Genomic DNA, 25,386 nt, shown 5'->3' on the forward strand with positions numbered 1-25,386 from the left:
ATGCAAAGAATTCTTTTCTTTCCAAACAACAAGAGTCTTTTTTCTTTTAAAGGGGAGCTCTTTACATCATGTCAGTTCATGTTTATTTAAAAGCTTAAAATCATGAGACCAAATCTCACTTTTTGTCCCAAACAAAATTGATTTTGCTTACAAAAATGTGTGGGTCTGAGAGAGAATATTCAGAAATATGCAGATATAGCAGAGAGAGAAATCTGGTTGAGCGGTTGAACAAAGCCATCGCATTTTTACCATTGAAAATTTATTTAGTCTTAGTGTGAACATTTCTGAACAAAATTGTCAGCTGCTTTTAGTAAAATACTCCTTGTAGGAAAGGGGGTACTCTTTTTAAAGCTGAACTGTTTTTAATACCCTACATTTTCTGCCATTTAGAAAATAAAAGCACACTGTAAATATTGAACAATACAGAGATATCTTTCATAACAGTTTATGGTACACTGCACATTCTGGATGGATGCCAAGCAGTAGTTAGTAAAAATTACATGCCAGTCAAAATTATTATAGCAAGTATAACCTGTTATAATGCAGTATCTTATCTGAAAGTGTTAACTTGATATAAGCCAGATCTTTTTCTTAAACTCTTACATGTATAATTCTGCTTGTACTAATCCTAATTCCCTCCCATAGGCTCATTGGAAGTGCAGTACAGTGAAGCATAAACTATCTGGCAGTTGTATACATTGTAATCAGTGCTGATGATAATGGTCCATGCATGGTCCATGCAGTTTATTCCTTAGTCAGGGAAGAGTGCTATGCAGACTAATGGCAAGATATCAGAAGAGCTCATCTGCCATTTAAAGAAATGAGGGTCAGATTTTCAGAAGAGTTCAGCATCTGACTTTTTGAAAATCTGGCCGGTTATGTTGGTCCCTAACTGGAAGCTGAGGTTTTTTGAAAATATGGTTCTGAAGGGAAATCTTGATCCATTGACGTCAATGGGAGTTTTGCTATTGACTCTCTGTGAGGCCAGGATTTCAACTCAGCTATTCACTACCATGTGGCACAAATGGACTACTGTGTATGACCTTTCCTTGCATGCTATAGATATGTTAAAAAATCTCTTCCTCATTGCTGGTGCTTGTTTAACATTCTGAATGTTGACAACAATATTTAGATGACCAAATAAGCTATGTGAAAAAACCGTATTGTAAGTCCTTTATGCTTTAGAGCAGCACTTTACAAACATACTGAGTTTGATCTCCCTTGTAGTTTTGGAGGAATGCATGCGTTTCTGGTCTCTTGTGAAATTTCATCATTGAGATCCTAATAATAAAAATCTGTTAAAGAGGCTGAACTACTGTGGGGCTAACAAACTGAGCTCAGAAAATGTCCACACTGTAGCACTGAAGAAGACAGAGACTTGTGCAGAGCAGCAACACCTAGAGCTGGTGATGTGACTTCAGAGGTAATGGAGAAGGCCAACAAAGTGCCCATCTTACCTGAAGCTAACCTTTGTAGAAGGCAAATCTGCAGAGGGGAAACATGATCGTTCACACTCAAGGGTGCTGAAAGCCTTCCATAGGAAAATAAGACTTTGCCACTCCAGAAAAAAATCTGTTGTTCAGCTAATCTGTTTCTGAAGCATCCTGTATAGGCTATCACTATTTGAAAGGAGTGTAATTGCTATTCACACATGTGCATGCATGCACACGCGCACACACAAAAGCACACACATACACAGCATTTGGTTAAATCATATAATGGGGTAAGAATTTCTTCCTGTGAACAAAAGATGATCTGTTTGTACCCTAAGCATGAAAAGCGGTAGCTCTTTTACTTTTTTTGGTATCAAATAATATAGCTACAGATGATATTCCCATAATACAATACTGCTACAAACATGTGAATCAAAGATTATTGCTTAATCCATGTGGGCAAATGTCCTCTTTCCTCCTTCCTCACCACTAGCACTACTTGCAGGTGTTTTATTCAGGCTTTTCTTTATTACTCCTTATTTTCCTCCCCGACCCTTGCACAAAAGCTTGCTTGCAGTTTGATTTTCTGTGAGTTTCCTTTTTCTTCTGAGTCACTTTGAAACCAACCCTATAATATTACCATTATCAGATTCCCTTGATGATTCATTTGTCCTAGCAGTCCTTATGAAATTGAGAACTTGTTTCTTCCTCTTCTTTCTCTTAATACTTGCTGTTACTGTTACTCTGTACTTAATGTAGAAGAGGGAGGAAAAGATCTCTTATAAAAACATTTTCATGGATCGCCAATTTTGCAGTTTTAAGAGTGTTGTCTGAAACTTGTTTCACTTTTTCAGATCTCTGAGTCTGAGGCAGTGGTGCAGGTTTTAAGTTGATGATGCAAGATAAAGAAACAGGAGGAAATAATATGAGGTCACTTCTATGGAAGAAGGTGTTTTAACTTTTTTAACTTCAGACCAGCCCAGAGCCTCGAGTAAAGATTTGGGTGAGTGGAGAGGCTCTGCCCTTGGGAATACTCACTATTTTCTTATCCAAGTCTTGGGCCAAAAATCCCAATAAAAACACTTAATCTTTGTGCACATCTATAAGGAAGTGCCCTTTCCCTTAGGATTAAATAGTCACAGATATGTACTTTGGCCATTGTTTACTAGGGTTTCTGTTTCTCTTCCTATATTAGAAACCAAGTGTGGCAAAGAAGATAATTATATGGGTTACCTTTTAAAACTTTAATATTTGAAAACCTTTTCACTGAGGCAAGGTTCTCAGCCTGGACTTTACGTGTGTCAGCTTCTTGTACAACCACCTCTGTGACTTCTTCCATGTGACCCTCCATGCATGATATGACCTCCCTGATCTCAGCTGCAAAGCTACGGCACTGTCCACATTTAAGACCCTCTTGGAGGCCCACTTCTGCCTTGTTGCTGTCATAAACAGATAGCTAAGGGTTAATGTTTCTTTTACCTGTAAAGGGTTAACAAAGGGAACCAAACACCTGACTAGAGGACCAATCAGGAAACCGGATTTTTAAAAGCTCAGGGAGGGAATGTTTGGGTGTGTGTCTTTTGTCTGTCTCTCGGCTATGAGAGGGATCTTTCTATCTTCAAGCTTCTAATCTTCTTTTCCCACGAAGTACAGGGTATAGAGACAATTAGGTTTTTATATTTTTCTGTAATTTACATGTGTGTATGCTGAATTTAAATTGTATTCTTTTGAATAAGGCCTGTTTATCAATATGTTTCTTTTAAGCAATGACCCTGCTATATGTTATCTGGATACAGCAGACCCAATTCTTAGGTTTTTCTTTCTCACCATTCATAAGCATAATTCCTAATTCTGAACCTTAGAGGCGAGATCCAAAATGTGGGTGCCTGCATGAAACCTATCCAGCTTAATTACCGAGACTTGGATCTGTAAGCACTTGCTAGCCTAAGCCAAAATTTCAGGTGTTTGGCTCACTCTGGTCTCCCCAAAACCTTCCTGGGGGACCCACAAGAAGATCATGCCTAGTTCTTACCACAAAGGGAAATAACCCCCTCTCCCTTGTCTTCTCTTTACTTCCTCCCCAGCTTCCCCTCCGTGGGTTATCTGGAGATTACTGTACTTAAAACCCTTGCATTACAAAACGAGAGGGCAATTTACCTCCCCCCTCCTTTTTTCCCCGCTCACCAGTCTTTCCCTGAGAGAGGACTGTAATCCTGGCACAGGGATTCCTATCCCTAGTAGCCCTCACTTAGAAAAGAAAATCACAGTTTAATAAAGAAAAGCTTATATAAAAGAAAGAAAAGACATAAAAATGGTTCTCTTGTAATCCAAAGTAACATATACAGGTCCAATGCTAAAAAGAAAAATATGAATAACAGCCTTATTCAAAAAGAAATCAATTTAAACATTCCAGCAACTACACACATGTAAATAGAAAATCAATATAAAAACCTATATTGTCTTATCCGTACTTACAAGTGGGAAACAGAAGATTAGAAGCTGAAGATAAAAGATCCCTCTCATAGCGAGAGACAGACAAAGACACACACAAAGGGACATACACCCAAACATTCCTCCCTGAGCTTTTAAAAATCCGGTTTCCTGATTGGTCCTCTGGTCAGGTGTTGTCCTTTGTTAACCCTTTACAGGTAAAAGAAACATTAACCCTTAGCTATCCGTTTGTGACAGTTGCCTGTAGCGAATCAGATAGATTTACAAATAAATGGATTGCTGATGCTCCCCTTCCAACACCCTCTGTCTGCTTGTGTCTCTTTTCTAAACTTATAGACTCCTTGGAGCATCATTCTGAGTATTGCAAAAAACGTTGCACTAGTGGGTGCTATTGTAAACAAATAATGCTTAATAATATTGAGAAGGAAAGGTTCCCCAAACCCATGGAGGGATATTATGTGGGAGTGGAAGCAGGGCCGCCCGGGGGGACGACAAGTGTGGCAATTTGCCCTGGGCCCTTTAGGGGCCCTGCGAGCCCTGGCCTGGCAGCAGTCCGGGACTTTGGCCGGCATTTTGGCGGCAGGGGGCCCTTCAGTACTGCCGAAGACACACAGCAACTGAAGACCACTGCTGGTGAGTACAAGTGCCGCAGCTCCCCAACTTTGCCCGAGGCCCCCTGAATCCTCTGGGTGGCCCTGAGTGGAAGATCCAGGTGAAAAGGTCCCCCATCTCCCTGGAATGATTTTGGGTGGATGGTTCTAACTCCGGTGGTGGTCTGCTCGTCTGTCTGTAGTGTGTTCATTGTAGGGCCAAAATCATAGTGCTGACAGCTACTGTCATCATGTTACTAGATGCAGGCTTGTATACAATGAAGTAGAATTAATATAAGATTTAAAAAGTAAAATAAAATATGCTGATTTTTCATTTGATACTGAGCAGTGTTTAATACAGGGGTCGACAGCCTTTCAGAAGTGGTGTGCCGAGTCTTCATTTATTCACTGTAATTTAAGGTTTCGCATGCCAGTAATATACTTTAGCATTTTTAGGAGGTCTCTTTCTGTGTCTATAATATATAACTAAACTATTGTTGTATGTAAAGTAAATAAGATTTTTAAAATGTATAAGAAGCTTCATTTAAAATTAAATTAAAATGCAGAGCCCCTTGGACCGGTGGCCAGGACCCAGGCTGTGTGAGTGCCACTGAAAATCAGCTCACATGCCGCCTTTGGCACACATGCCATAGGTTGCCTACCCCTGGTTTAATAAAATGGAGACTATACCATCACAGAAAAAAATGAAAGGAACTGTAGTGTCAATGTGACTAAGAAATGAGATATTTAAGATTGCGTTCATGTATTGTATTTAGCCTAAAAAGTGTCTTGACTAATCTTCCATTATGATCATTATAAAATGTCCGTATGTGCTTCACTGTTTCTCTATCAATTTTACATTTAAAACTTGATATAATTTGTTACTGTGTAGTACAGTTGAAACATAGTCCAGAATGGAATTTACAATTTTTGCTGTAGTGAGTGAAATTCGATATAAGATTCTAAGAAAAGCTACTTATAGACCAATTGCAGAATAATCACATCACTTTAAATTCATATGAGAAAATGTTACGGTAATCTTGAATGTAGTGAGATAAAACTATTTCTTGGAATTCTAAGAATAAAATGCTGTCATTATGTTAAGAAATACTTACATTCAATACTTTAGCTTATATAAAATGCTAAAATAAATGACACCTGATTAATGCCTTGATTGTATTAACTTAGTGCCTTGAAGATAAAGGCCAAACCCCAAAAGTTCATATGATGATTGATTCCATATTTTATGGTATTGCCTTTTTTTTTAGGAACTGTCTCTGAATTACAGCCAGACCAATTAAAAATAAACAGTTGAAACAAAGTATATTGAAAGGAAGTGAAGAATAAAGGGTCAACTGATTGACTCTGCTTGTGCTGGCCAATAAAAGGACTATAGAAAGGGGAGCAGGACCAAGCAGACTTCGAAGCTGAAATCTGGCGACACCACTGTATGATTTCTGTCCTCTTCAGAGAAGGCATAGCCTCAGTTGGAGTAGCCTTGCAGCCATAAGGCCAAATCCCACTTCCATTATAATCTTGTAAAAGACTGCCATTGACTTCATAGTGATTTGCATTGGGCCCGAGGGCCTCACAAAGGGAAGGGGTAGGTGATCCCAGAATTAGATCCACAGAGATGTGCTTGGCCTTCGCTGCAAATCCTTTTGTTGCACAGAATTTGAAAGCCACTTCCATTCTGTGGGGCTGCAAGTCCTTCTCCATTGATAAACCTTTCAGAGGTTGGAGTAATTAATTTCCATTCTCCCCTAGGTGGTTCTGTGGGGAGGGAACAATATGGCTCTATCCTTGTTTGTGCTCTTTAGAGAAGTTACAGGGAAGAACGTAATTTAACCTCCTCCTGCCCCTGGCCCTTATCAGGAATGAAATCTTATATCTCATTTGAGCTATTTCTTGGTAAAAGATTTTAGATAAACAAACCAATATTACTGTTAAATACAGAGAACAAATGAAACCTATATGATTATCTGTTTGGTAAAAACTTTTCCCTGTGGGAATCCAGGCAATCCTAAAGACATAGAAAAATGTATGGAATCAAGACGTTTTGCCATGTTAGCAAAGACCTTCTGTTGTTTTGCTGTATGTTCCCTTCCTTTACATACAATCAGATTGATTCCAACAGGCAGACATGTGCTCATGAGATTCATCATTAAAACAGTTTCCCAACTCATCAATGAAAAATCTCTGAAAAGTAAAATTAGGATAAAATTAACAAAGCAGTGAAAATATTAAAAACACAATTCTCAAGTTTTAATATATTTTTTTAAAAATGTATTGTCTTAAACACACACAGACCCACTGTTACTATCTCAGCATTTGGTCTTGAAAGTGTTTTAAGCCTCGGGTGGCAAGAGGGCGTGATGACAGTGACTGTAGAACTTCTTGAAATAACATCTGTAGATCTTGTTGAGATATTTTTTAAATGAAACGTAGGGTACCTGGTTTAGATAAGTTTAATATTTGTATTAACCTCTGAAAGAAAAAAAATTGATATTAAGTGTGTGTGTAGGTGGGTGTATTTGGAGGTGCAGATATACTCTCACAAAAACATAGTACCTGATTCTTTATTTCATTACACTAGCTTTACATATCTATAGCTCTTCAGAAGTCAGTGGAGAAAACTGGTGCTAAAAAGTAGAGAGTCAGCACAGAATACAAACATATTAGATGGTAAATTGGAGCTCTCTGAACACTTGATAGCAAATGGAAAATAAAGGTTTTATCTACGAGATAATTTAGGTCACCTTTGGAAATGAAGTAAATTAATTTAGTGACAGTTAAGAAATAAAATTTGATTATATAAACTAACTTACTAGATTTAATAATTTTACTCACACAGCTGTGTGTGATGAACAGTGCTGCACAAATCAGCATAAGAGGTCATAATAGAACATACTGTACTTCCAGTGCAAGCCAAACAAAACTATCATACTGCTGTATATGCCTTTATACAAATTAACTTATTTATAGAGGTAAAAATTTTTATAGACTGTACACTTCTTAAAGGAACTGAAAATGGCTATAATTTGAGACCATTAAACATTCCTCATTTTGCTGTTCCAAGAGTAGAACAGTCCCATACTTGGCAAAATATCATTAAGTTACTGCTGCTGGCCATGGAATTCGCTGAAGAAGGATTTCATATTAAATGGTTTGGCTGGAATTATAGAGATTGTCAAGTTTTTTTTTTATTATTGTTGAAGATTTTACTTGCTGGCTAAAGGCATTTAAAAGTAATTTTAAATATGTTCACTTTAATTGCTTGTTGAAAACTTTTAAATCTTTAGATTTGCAAACAGTATGTTTGATAGAGACTGGGAATGTATGAATACAATTTAGTTTACCACTGTTGTCTTCAGGACATTGCAAAAAAGTATTTTGTCTCTTTTGAGATTTTCTTCCTTTATTTAAAAAAAAAAAAAATGTATGAAATCTAGGTTGCAGTACTGCAAACACATATGCATATGCTCTACCTTAAAATTTGAGTAGTCCCACTGAAGTCAAGCAATTTTTAAAACTATGGTTCTGCATAAAATCTTGATCCTTCAAACACTTATGCATATGCTCAACATTAGTGAACGATTAATTGGACTATTTGCGTGCTTAAAGCTGAGCATGTGCAAATGTGATTGCAGAATTGGGGGCAGGAGGTTAGGTAATGCTGTAATTTATTTTAAAACATTCTACTTGCCTGAACACTGTGGCTTAGTTGCAGATCACTGGCATAGTTTCAGTCAAAGTAAGGTATCTGGGTGTAATGGAGTTTTCCCATTGACTTCAGCATTTCACTCTTGATTTTTGAGCAATGGAGGAGTAATCGAGTTGCAAATATATTACCTGAGGGAGCTCTGGAGTGGATGGCTGGTAGTATAAGGATTGGATATTAACTTCTTTTAGCCAAAAAATCTTTAGAGTAGCTTCTGATTTGAACTGTCGTCTTTTTACAAGGTTCTCTGAAGTCTTCCTGTGGAAAATTTGTGGACATATGCAAATAGGAAGTGAATGTGCATGCAGAAGAAAATGTATTATTCCGTATTTTAACATGTATTTTTAAATGATAATATATCTCACAAAGTTAGAATTAAACTATTTTTATTACACTGTGCCTTAGTGGATCTCTGAAGGTAAATTGCATTGTATGAGCTTTCAAAATATATGTAGAAATGCAGGAAGGATGAACTCACTAAGTATACCATAACCTGCTTGTTGACCAATGACCTAGTACTTCATGCAAATAGACATAAATGCTTGCTTTTGATGATGTGATGTTTACTAAACCAGAGGGCTGTTAACCACTGCATAATAATTCAAACATTCTTTCCTCACCATGCCTCATTGTATGCCCTGCCTGTCTTCTTCAGACCCCAGCTGAACACCAGTTGGTTATTTCTCATCTAACTCTCTTACATCCTGAACGTCCAAGTTTCTCCATGTTGAGCTGCAGTGGCTTTTCTACTGTTATACCCATCATCCATAACCTTTATTGTAATTTACAATTTACGTATTTCAGAAGTTTTTCTATCTTGTACTGAGATTTGCAAGGTCCGCAAGCAGCCACAATATCCAGAGTGCCATTTTGGATTCACTCTGAGATGGAATTGACATCCCCTTTGCTTTTTCTTGATTATTTTTAAAGAATTTGGGCCACATTTTGAACTCAGTTATAACAGTGTAAATCCCAAGTAACTCTACTGAAAACAAAGGATTTACTTTAGATTTACATCAGTGAACCTTAGAGCCGAATATGTCTCTTCACTTTTAATTGCAAGAATAAAATGAAATAATTTGCAGTATAACCTAAAGCTTCTGAAGCATTTAAATGGTTGTGGAGACTTGCTCTTTCAGGAAAGTACATCTACAGAGCGCTATGTTCCTTGATTCATGGGTCCAGGAGCTATATGTCAACTATACTTAAAGTGAAGGCACTACTTAGAAATAATTAGATGGATAGGTGGTAACTGTTGGTGAATTATTTTGCATTGTGGTTGTGTGAACTGAAGAAGTAAATTGTTTTTCATGATAGGAACAAATAATATTTGGTTTGTAATTTTCTGTAGCATTTAATGCAGTTGATTACGATATTGGTGTTTGTAGATATTAGTTGATCAAAACCTCCTCCCACTCTTCACACTTTGTTGTCAGAATGATTTTAATGTATTTTGTGGTGTTTGGCGTAATCAGACTGAAGTAGCATTACTCCAGCTTCTCATCTTTTAATTACAGACAGTTTATTATCTATGCTGTCCCACTTTCTGCATGGCTCCCCACCAGCTAGCTAGATTTAGCAATCTCCATTAATTTAATTTGGCATTTCATTCAATCAGACAGGCTGTGAACATGATGATTTTTAAAAAAAAACAAACAAAAAACACAATGCTCATTCTTAATTGATGTTCTTATCAGACATTGTATTTGCCAGAACTGTAATTATTGGTCAGGCAGCAAAATCGGATCTGCCCAAATGCAGTGAAGATGTTCTCTAGTGGAATTATGAAGATTCAGTACTTAGACCTGCAAAGTAATTTAGTTCTGGTCTGTAATTACATCTTTTGGGATCATTATCTTTCTTTTTATTCATAAAGATAGTATAGCCTCTCAGGAATTAATTTGCCAAAAATGAAGATAGAGCTGAGATCTTTGCCATAATAACAATTGTATATAATATCTACCTCCACAAACATACATATATTTGTGCAAGTAGATATTTTTCTACTTTAAATGAATATATATAATAATGTAATGGCTATATTTAGCAGATATAATTTATAATATCTACTTGCACAAATATACATATTCTTGTGCAAATAGATACTTTTGAATATGAAATTAATATTTATAATTAATGGCTATATTTAAGAATATGGCCTTTTGCTTTATTCTAGAGAGTGCCATTTTATAGGAGCAACGAAATGAGAGCACAAATGATGGAATGTGTATGTGTATCTACCTAAAATGCAGATACAAAGAAAATTTGCACACACAAATTAGGTAGTTGTCTGACTTGCACTATTCACACTTTTAGTTTGTTGAGAGTGCTTTGTTAGGGCCCAGTCCTGCACCCACCCATATAATGCTTACTTAGAAACCTACCCATTGAAGTCAATGGGACTGTGAATGAGAGTTTGCAGGAATTAGGCGTAAGGGTTTGCAGAATACGGTGTTTAAAGAGCACACTGAGAACCCATTAAATATTTTGCCCTAAATATTTATTTTGGATATTTATTTACTAATAATTGTGAAGGCACTGGTTATAGCATTAGTTAAATGAGTTCCATTTTCACCTAAATAAAGGATTCAAAATATTTGTTCTGTAGGAGAAGTATGGTATCTCCTCCTCAAACTTACAGTACTTACTCTTTGAGTACAGAATTACAAACTTTTCTTCTCAAGTGGCATAAATAAGTTTTGTTCCAACTCACGATATGTGCTGTTAGGATGGTACCCGTGGGCCCATTCACTGTCTTGACATATTGTGGTGTGGGGGTTTTTTTTTGTTTTTTTTTTTTATTTACTGTGGTGTGATTTCACTACTACTTTGCTGACTATTCTTATTGCCAGATTTTGTTTTTGTTCTTGGTTGGAACGAAAGCTTCTCCTTTGGTTCCTTGTGTTTGCATGGTTAGTCTATACAAGCAAGACGAGTTTGATTGGCAATATATGATAGGTTTGCTTTGTGAATCATGTTTCACAGTTGAGGGTAAAAGTACTATGACGATAAAAATCTTTGTTTCTGTTTGATAGAAGATGTTTGTGCGACATTTTCAAAGGCACCTAAGTGGCCTAGTGGCCTAAATCCATTGAAAGTCCATTGGACTTAGGCTCTTAAGTCACCTAAAAGTGCTATGATGCAGACATAGCAGCAAAATGAGGACAGACACATGCATGGAATTAAGTGTCAGGTCGCAACTTTTATTAAAATTTAACACAGGGAAAGGGGCACTACCTGCCCATCACTCATACTCTGGTCTACCAAACATTAAGTTTGTTCTTATGCCAGGGTTACAGGGATCATTACCAGATAACCCATAGCTTGGGATAGGCTCTTCTCAGCCTATGCTTCAGGACTTATCCATCTCTGAGTCCTAGTACCTTCCTCCGCCCCCCCCCCCGGCCAGGAGAACAGGGGGTGCAGAAGAATGGGACCTCAGCAAGTCTAATCTCAGCCTGCAAAGGCCACAAGGTCTCACCCTATCCCATGAGCCCAAGGCCTATCACCAAAATCCCAGGTCTTTTATCTTGGAGAACTGTTCATTTTATCCTTTTAACGGGCTGCAAGTTGCAACGAATAAACAGCTCAACCCGAGTACCTGTGTTAGGCACTAAAAGTGTTCCTACTTAGTCTGCTGTGGCTTGAAGATGCTGTGAGGAAGGCAAAAAACTCCTTGTCCTCTGCCAGTTGGCCTCTGGGAGAACAAATTCCTTCCTGACCCCTACAAAGGGTTGAATGTCTGTACCTGCAGCATCTATCTGACTGGATTCCAGTTCCTAGTTCAGAGTGACTAGTATGAGGCCACTGGAACGGAGCTGAAAGAGGCTCCACATGGCCTCCGCTCCATGTTAAATCATTGGAGCTGTGATTTGCTGGCCAATCAGCACCCTCCCTCCCTGCTGGCCAATGGGTGCCAGAGACTTCCAGAGTGGAGGAGCGACTGTCTCCCTCCCTTGCTGCTGGGAGTGTTCCCTTTCACTGCCAGTCTCATTGAGACAGGTGGATGGCATTTTGAAAATTTTACCCATTTGTCTATCTTCAAGTTACTTGCTGTATTTCTCTGCTTCTTTCTAGTGTGAATACCAGGGATGAGTTCTCTCAAGACTAAATGTTCATCTTTATTCACTGATTTTCATCAGATTTATACTAGGGTTTTGGTAGTTAAAAGGATGGTAATGTGTACAGTTAAGTTATTATTTAAGAATTGCTAAGTAGTATTTGTAAAATCCTGGCCCCATTGAGGTCAGCGCCATACTATCATTGACTTTAGTGGGACCAAGATTTCATCCTATGTATCTAAACTCTCCCCATCTCACTCATAGTTAATGTTCTGAAAATCATGGGATATTTTAGAGCGAATTATTCTCCACCATATTTTTCATACTTTGAGATTTGAGGCTTATTGGTACAGCTGTGAAAATATGGTAATGTTTTTAGAACAGGGTCTAATATAAAGTTGATTATGTACTGTAGCTTATATTTTACTTTCTGGAAATGTGTTTTGCCTCTTCAGTGCTACAGAAGAAAAACACACTCTATAGCCCATATTTAATTTTTTGAGGTTTTTGAGGAGGCTATGTTGGAGAAGAAGCCAGACTCTGTAACCTCTCACCTGTGATGTGTTCCTGATAGTATTGCCTCAGCTCCTAGTTTATATGAATTCATGAGAATTTCAACTTTCATTTAAAAAAAAAAAAATTCTAGCCCTCCTGGCTGCAGGGAACAGATTGAAAACCCTAAAGGCAAGTACACCATGAAGGTTCAAAAACCAGAACACAAATGATCAGAATCTAAATTATTGTTCATATAAAATCTTCTGATTTTTAAGCTAACGTCATGATGTTTTAGGAGCTGATTCATGATTTGTTAGCGTCTGAGGTTGGCAATACTGCAAGAGAAAGGTATAAGAGTTAAAAAGAAAGGGTGGGGTTGCACAATATTTAAAGCCTAAGTGTGCTCCTTGGGTTGATCTGATTTTGTCCATAAGGACAAGCATGTAGGGTGGGAAAGAAACTTTAACCTAGTGATACTCAGACCTTGATGGCTCAGGAGCCAAATTAGCGATCAGCATTACCCAGAAGAACAACAGTAGTTTGAATTAATTGTTTCACTTACTACATCTTTCTTTCTTTCTTACTCTGACTAAGTATTATTATTTTGTCAACTACAGTAACATAGTAAAGCATCCTGACTGGTTAATAACTTAGATTGCTTAATAGTTAAATCACACAGTGTTTTAATATCATGTGCTGTAAAGAGCTGCAGGATGTGCATTACAGAGTCACTTGCTGCTCCTGACCCTCAGTGTGAGTATCACTGCTTTAACCTAATATAGGAACAATGTTTTTAAAAACTGCAATGTGTAGTGAAATTAGACATTTCAGTTCAAGCTTTGTAATCGAAAGTATGTAACTGAGAAGACCAGCAATGGTGGTTTACTGGAATACAGAATGGCAATTACTTGACTGCTTTGGATTGGCACTAATAATTAGCTACAAGAGATTTCTTACCATTCCCCAAAGTGAAAACAAACACACACCCCACCTGCCTAACCTTATGATAGAGTAAAAAAGGATGAAATCCTGGCCCCACTGCAGTCCATGGCTATTTCACCCCAAGGACTGCTGTAATTTTAAACACATAGGACCAAATAATGTCATTAGTTTTAAGGCAAAGCTCCCACCCACTTGGATGGGCATTGCTAGGGCCTCTACTAAGTCATGGCCATGAAAAATGCATCACAGACCGTGAAATCTGGTCTTGTGTGCTTTTACCCTATATACTATACAGATTTCCCAGGAGAGATAAGCATTTCTCAAATTGGGGTCCTGACCCAAAAGGGAGTTGTAGGGGGTCACAAGGTTATTTTAGGGGGATTGCAGTATTGCCACCCTTACTTCTGAGCTGCCTTCAGAGCTGAGTGGCTGGAGGGCGGCAGCTGCTGACTGAAGGCCCAGCTCTGCAGGCAGCAGCACAGAAGTAAGGGTGGCAATACCATACCATGCCATTCTTACTTCTGCGCTGCTGCTGCTGGTGGCTCTGCTTTCAGAGTTGGTCTCCCAGCCAGCAGCTGCCCCTCTTCAGGTGCCCAGCTCTCAAGGCAGAGCTGCCTCCAGCAGCAGCACAGAAGTAAGGGTGGCAATACCATACCATGCCATTCTTACTTCTGCGCTGCTGCTGCTGGTGGCTCTGCTTTCAGAGTTGGTCTCCCAGCCAGCAGCTGCCCCTCTTCAGGTGCCCAGCTCTCAAGGCAGAGCTGCCTCCAGCAGCAGCACAGAAGTAAGGATAGCAGTATTGCACCTCTCCCATCCTCTCCCCCACACCAAACACAATAACCTTGCCACCTCCGCACAGCTCCTTTTTGGGTCAAGACTCCTACAATTACAACACTGTGAAATTTCAAATTTAAAAATAGCTGAAATCATGAAATTTATGATTTTTTTTATATCCTCTGACCGTGAAATTGACCTAAATGGCCTGTGAATTTGGGAGGGCCCTAAGCATTGTACATGCAGAATGAATGAAAGAGATGATTTGTTTGTTCAAAACAGTTTTATCTTACCTGCTTTTCTTTTTTCAATGCATTGCAGAAAATGAGGGTTTCTTTTGCTCCATCAAAATACAGGGTGCATATGTAAAAGTGAGACTGTGTGTAAATCTTAGTCCTGTGGTTCTCAAACTTTTGTACTGGTGACCCCTTTCACATAGCTAGTCTTTGAGTGTGACACCTCCCTCCCTTTATACATTAAAAACACTTTTTAATATATTTAACACCATTATAAATTCTGGAGGCAAAGCAGGGTTTGGGGTAGAGGCTGACAGCTCGCAACCCCCCCCCCCATGTAATTACGTCATGACCACCTGAGGGGTCCTGACCCCCAGTTTGAGAACCCCTGTCTTAGTCAGTATTAGAACTGGACTTTGTGTGCTTCTTGAAATCAAACAATCATGAGCTAATGGCTAAACACAGGACTGGCAGCCTGTAAAACTTGTTCTGTTTTCAGTTGGGCGGCAGACTTGCTTTGTGACCTGGGAAAGTCACTTATGGTTCCTCTGTTTCTGTATAAGTGGGATAACACTGCATGCCGCTTCAGAGACTTTTATTCATTAATAGTTGTAGTGTGCTTTGAGATTTTCAGGTGAAAGACTCCATACAGTATTACAAAGTATTACTGACTATTATTACTAAGTAATTTTTAAAACAACTGATAGACCAACTCAAACAGTAAGGTATCAGGGCTACATCCAGCAGCTGGATCCACTTTAATGCCCCAGTCAGTGAAATCAGTGAAGCATCACAAGCATTGTGCTCATATGAATTAAATTGCAGGATCTAGTCCTCATTTTGCACCCCTGTTCTCAAGTATGTAGGCTACTGGTATATGTTAGTCTGGGTAAGTGAGTTCCCAGAAAATAAATGGAGATAGGCATTGAGTCATTTCACACATTTGATTTTTCTGCCTATTCTAAATTAAATATATTACTAAAATAGAATAGAACTCTTTGTTCTATTTAGAATGATTTATAACTGTTCCCAGATGATCATAAAGTGTTTCTAAATTAAAAGCCATTAATTATAGCTTTATATAGATACAAAAGATATGCAAGAAGTGCTTTGTAATTCCAGCTCTGCACTTCAGGTGAGAGCTTTTAAAATTACTTGGACCATTGGAGCCACCTGCTTGACTAACTGTTGAGGGCCCTGTGTTTCAGTACTCATCAGTGCATTGCGGTGTTAACATTGTTACTGATTTTTCTCATTTCTCCAGGGCAAATACTAATTAATGGATACAATTCACAGCTGATTAGCTGTAGTTTCTTCAGTAATTACATTCACATACTAACTGTTCAGAAGAGGATTTCTAACCCAGTTCTTATATCACTCTAAGCTTAATTTGTTTTTTGAATTGTTTAGGTCCTTAAGATAATAACCATTTTATTTTCCTGTGTCATTTGTGGTTACTATTAGATAATAAGTATGTTTAATCTTTAAAATGCTCACTGATAAAACGTAGTTTATCTTAAATGGATTTCTAATTCACAGACAAAAATCTACAATTAAATAATGTAGAAGTTGTGATACACACTGACAAAAGCACAGGTACTGCATGGTCTGAGGTTAGTTCCTGAAGTTATATAAAATAGGAGCTGCAATTCTCAATCACAATAGCAAGTTTGCAACCTTCACTTTGACTTTCCCTGTTTTCTCATTTTGTTCCACATTCTTAATGACACACTGACATATTTTCAATCTGTGAATTGCTTTTTTTTCCACTTTAAGAGCATCAAGTTGAGGGGGAAAAAACAGTTGTGGCATTCATATCTGCTGCAACCTATGTTGTACTTAAGTATATGAAGACGAAGGAAGTACATCATTCTAACTCTTCTTAAAGGTATATAACCAAAACCTGTACTTCTTAGTTCTTGTCTCACTGACATGATAAATCTAGCATGTCAGTCTCACTGCTGTGCATGAGTACTAAGTCTGTATGCTGAAAATCCTGTGAATATGCAATGGCTGACTCTAAAAACTAAGCCTCTGGGTGAATTTTATACGTACATCATCTTTAGCTATATAGTTAGTTGTTATGACACAGTATATGTATGCCATAAACACCAGTTTTACTTAGACCATATCCTAGATACAGTTTGTGTATCGCTTCGTATTTTGGGGTGGAGATTTTACTCTCTAATTTTTCAGTTGATCTCTTCCCTTCCCTTCTCCACATAGTTCCTCCCGTTCTGTCATCTACCCTGTTTCTAAACTCTGCTATCTCCAAGGGCATGATCCACAGGCCAGTGAAGTCAATAGAAAGACACTCATTTTACTACAGTGGGCTTTGGATCAGACCCCAGTTCCCTTTACCCATCTTCCTTTTCTTCCTTCCTCCCAATTCTGCTGCAGTTGTCCCATATTTGACTTTGGGAAAAGGTTCTTGTGAAAGTCTTTCAGGGAAATTAGCCCTTTCAAGAAAAGACCCAGTTTTCTTCCCCTAATCCCATTCTCTGATGCTTCAGGTATGAGGGGCAAGGTCCGAAACCTCTTCATCGCCAAGACCTCCAGGCAGTAATTTGGACAAAGTACTGAGTGAAGGTGGAGGACATCTCTTTTCATTATGGATTCATCCTGCTCTGGCAGCATTATAGGATTCTCTCATTTGGAGCAGACAATTATGGGGTTGGCTGTGGCAGTGAATATTTCCCCATCCTCACACTCATTGTAGAGCCCTGTAGTATCAAAAATGTCTATTTTAAAAAAAATCATTTCAAATAAGATGCACGCAAGACTTTGTAACAAGGAAAAGACCCAAGGAAAGATTTATATTTGGGTTATAAAACTCAGAAAATAGGTGGTCAGGATAGAAATGCTGATGCAACCTTAACTCTCATGGTGTGAGAAGGCCATTTTAATGACATTGTATAAAAAATTAATGTGTTCAGAGATATCAGCAATCCCTTTTTTCACTCTTGCCCACAATGCTATGTTAGGTATTAAATATTAGTTTGCAACAACACTAATGAACATGATAACATACATAAATGTGGCAAGGGAATCTTTTCTTTTTTGCTACCCTTTATTATATTTTTTCATTATGCCTCATAGTAAATAGAACCTTAGAAACACAATGGAGGTTTGAAACTCCATCGCTTAGCGTATCAGCTGACAACACAAACACACCAATGGTATTTGTTCTTGAAAAGCAAAGTTTATGAAATGCTCTTGTGTGTGTATTGAGAATACATATAAAGATAGTTACCAGTCTACCTATTTTCCTACAAACATCTGATTACTGCCATTTAAGAGAGCCGTGCATGTAAATCACCAGTTGCCAAATGCTGATAATATCCTCTTTTCCATACTAGTCTCTAAAAAGAATAAATATTTCTCAAATACAGTCAACTGATATTCATGATTCAGAGTCTGAAGGAAGGAAACTTGGAGGAGAGTATCTCCATGAGGATACCTGTTGATTGTTCACATGTGTGGGAGGAAGTGTCCCTCAGTGGAATGGGGCACTGACCCACCACAAACCTGGTGGATCCCCTGTACAATTCCCCTATCCCTGCCCTCCATTGGCTCCCTGGCAGTGTGACTCCACTGGAATGAGAACTGAGCAAAAGATTTCAAATTTTTGAATGGGTGGGAGGAGACAAGGGAGAAGTTTAAAAAAAAATCTTGCTGACTTCCTTCATCCTCCCTTCCCCTCTTTCCTTTTTAAAATAGCTCTAATTGAAACCTTGCTACTGGGGACTCCCCTGGCATTGGTTCCCCTCAGGACCTCCTGGGTGATGGGTGGGCCTTTGCAAAAACATCATAGAGCCTGGGGATGAATTATCTGTTTCTGAGAATGGACCCGTGAAGTGCTTGGTTGATAGAGGTGATTGTGCTGCAGAGTCAGCTGACCCTGCCTTCTGCATGAGAAGGGGCAGATTCCATGCACAGAGTGGACCCTTCCTATGCAGAACTAGGGGACACAAATGATCCATACTAATTCAGTCAGCAATATAATAATCAGAAGTATCCAGCTTGGTTGTGACTATAGCAGCTCCAGAAGAGCTTGTGCAGATTTACATCTTATCTTTTTTTCAGAAGCAGTTCTTTTCTCAGTAGTTGATGGGATAAAGAATGTATTTTGACTGTATAGTCATAAAGGTTTATCATGGCATATATTAAAAGCCAAATATCTATTTTTCTTTCAGTTTGGAAACAATAACAACTACATGAACATGACGGAGGCAAATAATGCATTTCTTACTGCAAATGAGGTAGATGCTTTTCTTTTTATCTGTATTCATATTCTGTTTGCTTTGATAATTTAACAGACTTTCAACAGATGAAGAATGAAGTGCTGAATTTGTATGTGTTTTATGGAGCACAAAATAAAGACTTTAATGAGAAAGAAAATAACCTGACAGCTCTCCATTACTACTCAATTTAGCTGTCCATAAGGCTGTTACTTACATAGCATGTCAATAGAAACAAATCTGCTTTATGTATGAAAAAAATTATAAACAGAAGGAAACAAATGAAAGGCACAGTAGGTGTAGATTTTGAAAGCAAGCCTAGTAGAAGTCATTAGTAGCTAATATGCTAATTTCACTCATAGATACAAACATTTTAATTTGGGTTCTTAACATTCACATAAGTTAGAAAACAAAACAACTTAGCTGGCTGCAATGTTTGTGTTGAGGGAGGGAGGAACAGACTTTCAGCCAAGTTTTACACATGGGCTTGGGAACAAGCCTTGGGTCTGAATTGATGTAGGCTGGTAGATCATTGAGGTGATACATTTGGCTGCTAGCTTTTAGGAGTGGGGCTAGTGAAGGGCTGTGTGCACCAGCCACTGCTCCCGTCGTTGTTTTTAGACCACGATCTACTGTCAGCCAGTTATTTAGATTATCATTGCAGTAGTATTGGCATTAGCTCCAGATGGAGCTGCCTTTTGGGCGTACCTGGAAAATAACAGCTATTGTTCCAATAAGGATGGAAAGATAAAAAGGGCAAGATGTATTACCTAAAGTATGTGCATGCGTGTGTAATATATTAATATGGAGAGAGAGGCAGAAACTGGTAGTAAGTAATATTTAATATGTACATAAGGTGTATATCATAAATCTCCCAAGGGTGAGGAAAGGTTAGAAAAATGAGCAGCCTTGACGTTATTCATTGAAGGTGACAATTCTGTCATGACTGTGCTCATTATAGTAAAACAGAAAGTGGTATGGAATTAAGTGGTAAAGAAGGTGTTACAATAAAGATGAAGGTTCAAATTAAGAGTATTTTAGGAATCATTTTTAAAATGGCCACCATCTCTTTTTATCCAGCAAGACTGCATAGATAAGGGAATATTGTTTGGCACTGGCTCCAGTGTTGTTTGTGATAATGAACACAAACCCCATCTGTAATGACAACATGATGTTTCATTCTGTAGAATTTCTTTCCTACATTTGAATCAAACATTGATGAAAGCTCTGCTGCCAGCAGCTGTTCAGAGACAATTTAATTCCAGCTGTGATAATTCACCGTGTCAGACATTGGCTGTTATATGTTGATACAACAGTTCTCCAGATTTGCATTTTTATCAAAAGGAACAAATGTTTTGAACATTTCAGTACAGATGGCATTTAACCGTGCACACACTTTATAAAAAAAAAGATTAAGAAATAAATATTTGAAAAGTTAATAACTTGAAAAATACAAGTGGTAAGATAACCCCCAGAAATGTTATACTATCTTGGTTATAACAGCACCTTTCTGCAATATCAAATCACATACCTCTTTTTACAATCTGAATAGCCCAGTGATTTGAATTAAGACTACATCACTAGAATACTTTTTTTTTCTTTTAGATTGCATCTATTTTATCCTCATTCTTGGATCATTTAGAGATATTTTTAATGTATACTTATTTCAAGCAATTATATTGTGAGAATTAGTTTTATGTAAGTACTCATCAGTTTACTCATGATTGTCTCTCCACTTGTCGTAAATTATAAAAATGTTGCATTATATATTTATACAATTGTAATGGATTTATCCCTTTACATGAGGAAACAAAATCCCATTCTCATTCTACGATCTCATAAATATGACACTTAAAACAGAGTTTCAGAGCTAGTCTAATAATACTGATTTCACTGCTTGGAGAAAGAATAAGAATATGATTAAGTGTTAATATTTGCATTATAGTGTGAGCCTAACTTGGCAATTACTGCATTCAGTGTGTGTTTTGTTGTTCAGTTTTTACATTTAAATGAGCGCAGCTTATTCATTAGGATTTTGCATATGGATGCCGCCGTGCTAGAAAACCATTTTATTCCCATAAATAATGCCCTACAGAGAGAACAGTGTAAGCACTAGAACACCTTCACATTTAGAATCCACATGTTTACTTTGTTTTCTGTTTTTGTGTCATGATAATTACCATGACCCATTTTAACGCACCTTAAATATTTATTGAAATAATATTTCAAGTGTTAATTACAGTGGTAATGAAAACAGCCAAATGCCACATATCAAGAATGAGTGTTTATCTGTATTGTTAATGTGATATGTTAGATTTCATTAAGCAGTAATGGGGTAGCAAATGAGTCACAAATTACAGTTGCATCTGTTACTAGACCACATTAGTGCCAAAATAACTGCAAATGCAGCCATAGGGTTATGTTCATTAGCCAACCACTTCTCATGGCCAATCCATCTTTTGAGTCTGTGAACTCAGAGCTCCAGAGTAAGAAAATGTGCGCCTTTTGTAACATGGAAATGAAAGTCAAATGTCTCCCTAATGCAGGACCAGCTTTCAAATCTGGAATTACGTTGCAATATTCTGCATCAAGCGAGACTCCTAGAGTCTCAGCAGACTCTCTCACTATGCTCCTGCAGACTGTAGCAGCCTGGGACCTCATCATTTCTGGTGAGAGACCAGTAATGACAGCTGACAGGTTCTGTATGCAAGCAAAGGTTTTACTTGTGTTTCAGTTTCCATTTTCTCTCAAGCGATTATTAATTTATATCATCATTAACAGTTTGAAGGATGACAATTTACAGCAGTTAATGAGATCTTTCACTGAACATATCATTTGAAAATTAATTGGAATTAAGACACTCTTTCAAACAATGTAAATAATACATGAAACATTTTTTTGCCCCTCTCAACTAGAATTTTGAACTAAAACAAACAAATAAATCCCAGAGCAGTGTTGCATGTTCAAGACAAGACAAAGTGCCTATTTTAGGATTGCCAGCTGCCCAGTTTGATTGAGATAGTCCTGATTTGGGTACATGTGAAATGGCCTAATTCCAAGTATTAGATTTCTATTATTAAGCAGCAATGGACCTGAAGTAATATACAGAAATTCATTTAGCTCACAAGAAGGAAATTTGAATAGGCATAGTTCTTTTTTTTTTCTTTTTTTTTTCCCTTCAAATAAAAGTCAGCAATGTAGAGGCGAGATCCAGACTGTAGTTGAGTAAAGATTACCTTACACACACACACAAACATACACATACAAACCCTGAAGATAATTGGCAGTAAATGTTCTACTCCAGGCATCTTAACAGGTGTTTATTTAATAAAAAAAATCCACTGTTCAAACATGCTGGCTTGCTTCAAAAAACACTGGAAGCTACTATAATCACCATTGCTATTGTATAAATGTCTGTACTGCAAATAATAACCCTTATGTAAAGGGGTCCATTATATTTCATGGGTGGAGTAGAAAAGAAATCGAAAACTGAATTATAATATTTCTTGTTTGTTAGTTGTAAAAAGGAAGCAAACATGTGCCATGTTCAGTACTGGATTAATGGAGTGTATGTGCTACAAAATTGTCAGTATTTTATGAAGCATAAGAATAATGTAAGCCATTGATGCTATTTCAAAAACATATAAATAAAGTGTTATACGGCCAAATCCAGTGTGGCTGATGTTCAGTCTAACAACAAAGACAGATGTTGCTAATTAAGTACGCATTAAAAAACTGTTAATACTGATACTCCATTAAAACCATATGATAATGAGACTTAAATCTTTAATCAGAATTATCCACAAAGCCCTATGTATATGAAACTTATAAAATTTGTTATTTTCAGAGTTTTCATTTGAGAGCTAAATAATACAGAATTCCTTTGGTTTGCAAATCCAAAAATGAATATTTAGAATGATGCACTCTAATATGCTTGCTTTTTCTTTTCTTTTAGCAGACATTCCATACTCCAAGTCTTGGAGATGAAGAGTTTGAGATCCCACCAATTACGCCCCCTCCTGAGTCAGACCCCACGCTGGGAATGGCAGATATACTGTTGCCCTTTCAGGGTCTAGGCGACCAGCTGCCTGGACAAGGAAGTGAATTTACACCCCAGTTTCCTCCACAGAGTTTGGATCTTCCTTCTATTACAATATCACGAAATCCTGTGGAGCAAGATGGTGTAATCCACAGCAATGGATTGCATATGGTAGGCATTATGCTTTATATCTTTCAGTGAATTAATAGCACCTGTCAAAACATAGAAATGCAGATTTTTGTAATATGTAAAAATACCTATTTTCATTGACCTCTCAAAATCTCAGTCTGAGTTAGTAGAACAGTGGTCATCCTTAAACACTTGCCAGTATTAAATAGATCATATTACCTGCATATCTGCAGCACTTTACATATGATAGGAAATACTACAAGTAATGGAATAGCATTATTTGCTTCACTATGGCAACTGGAAAATGTTTAAAGGTAACTATTCAGGAATGTGGGCTTTGTTATTAATAAACTATGTATTGTTGAGCTGCATATGAATGGATGTCTCTATTTTACAATAAAGGAACCAGCCTGGTAATAGTGTTAACATAAGAATTTGCAGTCTGGGACTGGATTTAGAAATCCATGTCCATAGGCCAGATTTTACCACTGAATGCACTCAGGACTGCTGAGGAAGTTCATAAGAACTATATCCATGCTTCTGAGGGCAGAATTTGTCCTATAGAATTGAAGGAACTGGCTCTTCCCGTGTAAACATTCCTCCTGTGTTAGGCCAGTTAGTTCTAAGGGAATTATTTGGCTATATTTTGGGTGGAAGATAAGGGACTGTCTTGACAGTACCAGGGATGGTTGGCTAGCATAATACAGAGAACGTTTCTTCATTTCCTTTCCCTTTTGAACCAACCTATCGACAGTAAAGGAAATATTTGATTATACTATGTATGTATATTTTATGGAGTTATTCTAAGAGCCCTGCATTTAATCTATTTAAATTAATAACTTGAGTTTGTTTTCAGTATTTTGATTAGGCTTGGAAATACAGAATAAGATTGTCCTTGGAGGATCTGCAAACACAGGGGCACCCTGCTTGTGCATACCCATGAGAGTGGTGATAGACTGAGGCCAGGCATCATCTACTCTTTGGCCTCTGGAAAGCCTGGAGTGGGGTGGGAATGGGGTGCGAAGTAGAAATCTGACTGTGGGGAAAGGTTCAGCCAGCATGATAGGTATACCGTTAACCCCAACAATCAGAATCCACTAAAAAATTAGTAAAGCTTTAAGGTATATTAACTTTTCTACAGAGCCTTTTTCATGCTGTGAAGCTCCCACTTTAGTGGGAAATCTCTTCGGATAGCAGTGGGTTGAGGAGTCTCTGGCAAGGATGACTCTGACCATATGGCTGGGAAAGTCGTAGGAGGAACTTGCAGAAGACACAGTTCCTCAGACAGACTGCCATGGTGTCTAGTAGATCTGCATGTAGCTTGAAGGGTCCATGTATTTTATTGTCCACACTGTTTGCTCATTCCAGTGTTCAGGGATTCAAATCTCACTTCTTGATCTGGCAGGGAACTCTACAAAAGGGAACCTTGTAGATTTTTCTCCTACAGGTCCCATTTTTTGAGTGGTTTTGGGCTTAGGCTATCAGATCCACAGTTATTTCCAATCTCATGGCACATTTACTGTACTTAGCATTTTAAACTCCTTGGCTACAGTTTGAATTAGTTTCTGTATTCATAATAAAGAATGGCTATATATACAGCTAGATATGTTATACAACTAATAGTTATTTAGTCAGATTAGCAGTTTTCTAGGAGCTTCTGCTTAGTGGGGTGAAATTAAAATACAAGTATACTGGTGGTCTAGCAGAAAGCAAGACATACTGTCAGTTTACAGTTCTATATAAATTGTCTTATTTTTTTAAATTAAACACTCCAGATAAGGTAAAAGCATGGAAAGATTGGATTTCCACAGAGCTTCAATAATTAAAAAAATTACAAATATACGTGCAGCAAATATTTCTTTGGATTTCTCCATTCTTGCTGAAAGCCCATTACAGCTTGCTGGCTTCATTGCAAACTTGAATGTTCCCATTAAGGTCATGATAAATAGCTAATGCTAAAAATAAATAAATACTTAAAAACATCTCACTGCTGAGCAGGCAGAAAGTCCAAATAATTCCATGGCCAGGAGTCACAACGTTCAGAATACGATCCCTCTCCTCTGATCTCAGCCTGCCTATGTATGTATTGAGCACAGGGAGTGATTAAACCAGAGAAAAAACGTTTAATAAAGTCTCAGGCTTTGGAGCAGAAGTAGGGAATTATGTACCCAAGAAGTAGGGAATCCTGAATTGTTGTGATTTGTATGGATATATAGTTAACACACTGCAACCAGTTCAGGCACAAATAATAGAATGTTTTTGACCACATCCTGC

At 37.7% G+C, this 25,386-nt stretch overlaps 1 protein-coding gene across 2 annotated transcripts in view; it reads left to right on the forward strand.

The window, feature by feature from the left end:
• TOX3 (TOX high mobility group box family member 3) overlaps nt 1-25,386 on the forward strand; it is a 93,310-nt gene that overhangs the window by 46,762 nt on the left and 21,162 nt on the right. Inside the window, exons 2-3 of one of the 2 annotated variants that reach the window (XM_032805377.2) lie at nt 18,900-18,965; nt 22,903-23,154. In XM_032805377.2, coding sequence (XP_032661268.1) covers nt 18,900-18,965; nt 22,903-23,154 — 318 coding nt within the window. Of the gene's footprint in view, nt 1-18,899; nt 18,966-22,899; nt 23,155-25,386 lie in introns of both variants that reach the window. The other variant, XM_032805376.2, reaches the window with a different exon arrangement.

Source organism: Chelonoidis abingdonii, chromosome 19 (genome assembly GCF_003597395.2).
Source record: "Chelonoidis abingdonii isolate Lonesome George chromosome 19, CheloAbing_2.0, whole genome shotgun sequence".
NCBI classification, from domain to species: Eukaryota; Metazoa; Chordata; order Testudines; family Testudinidae; genus Chelonoidis; species Chelonoidis abingdonii.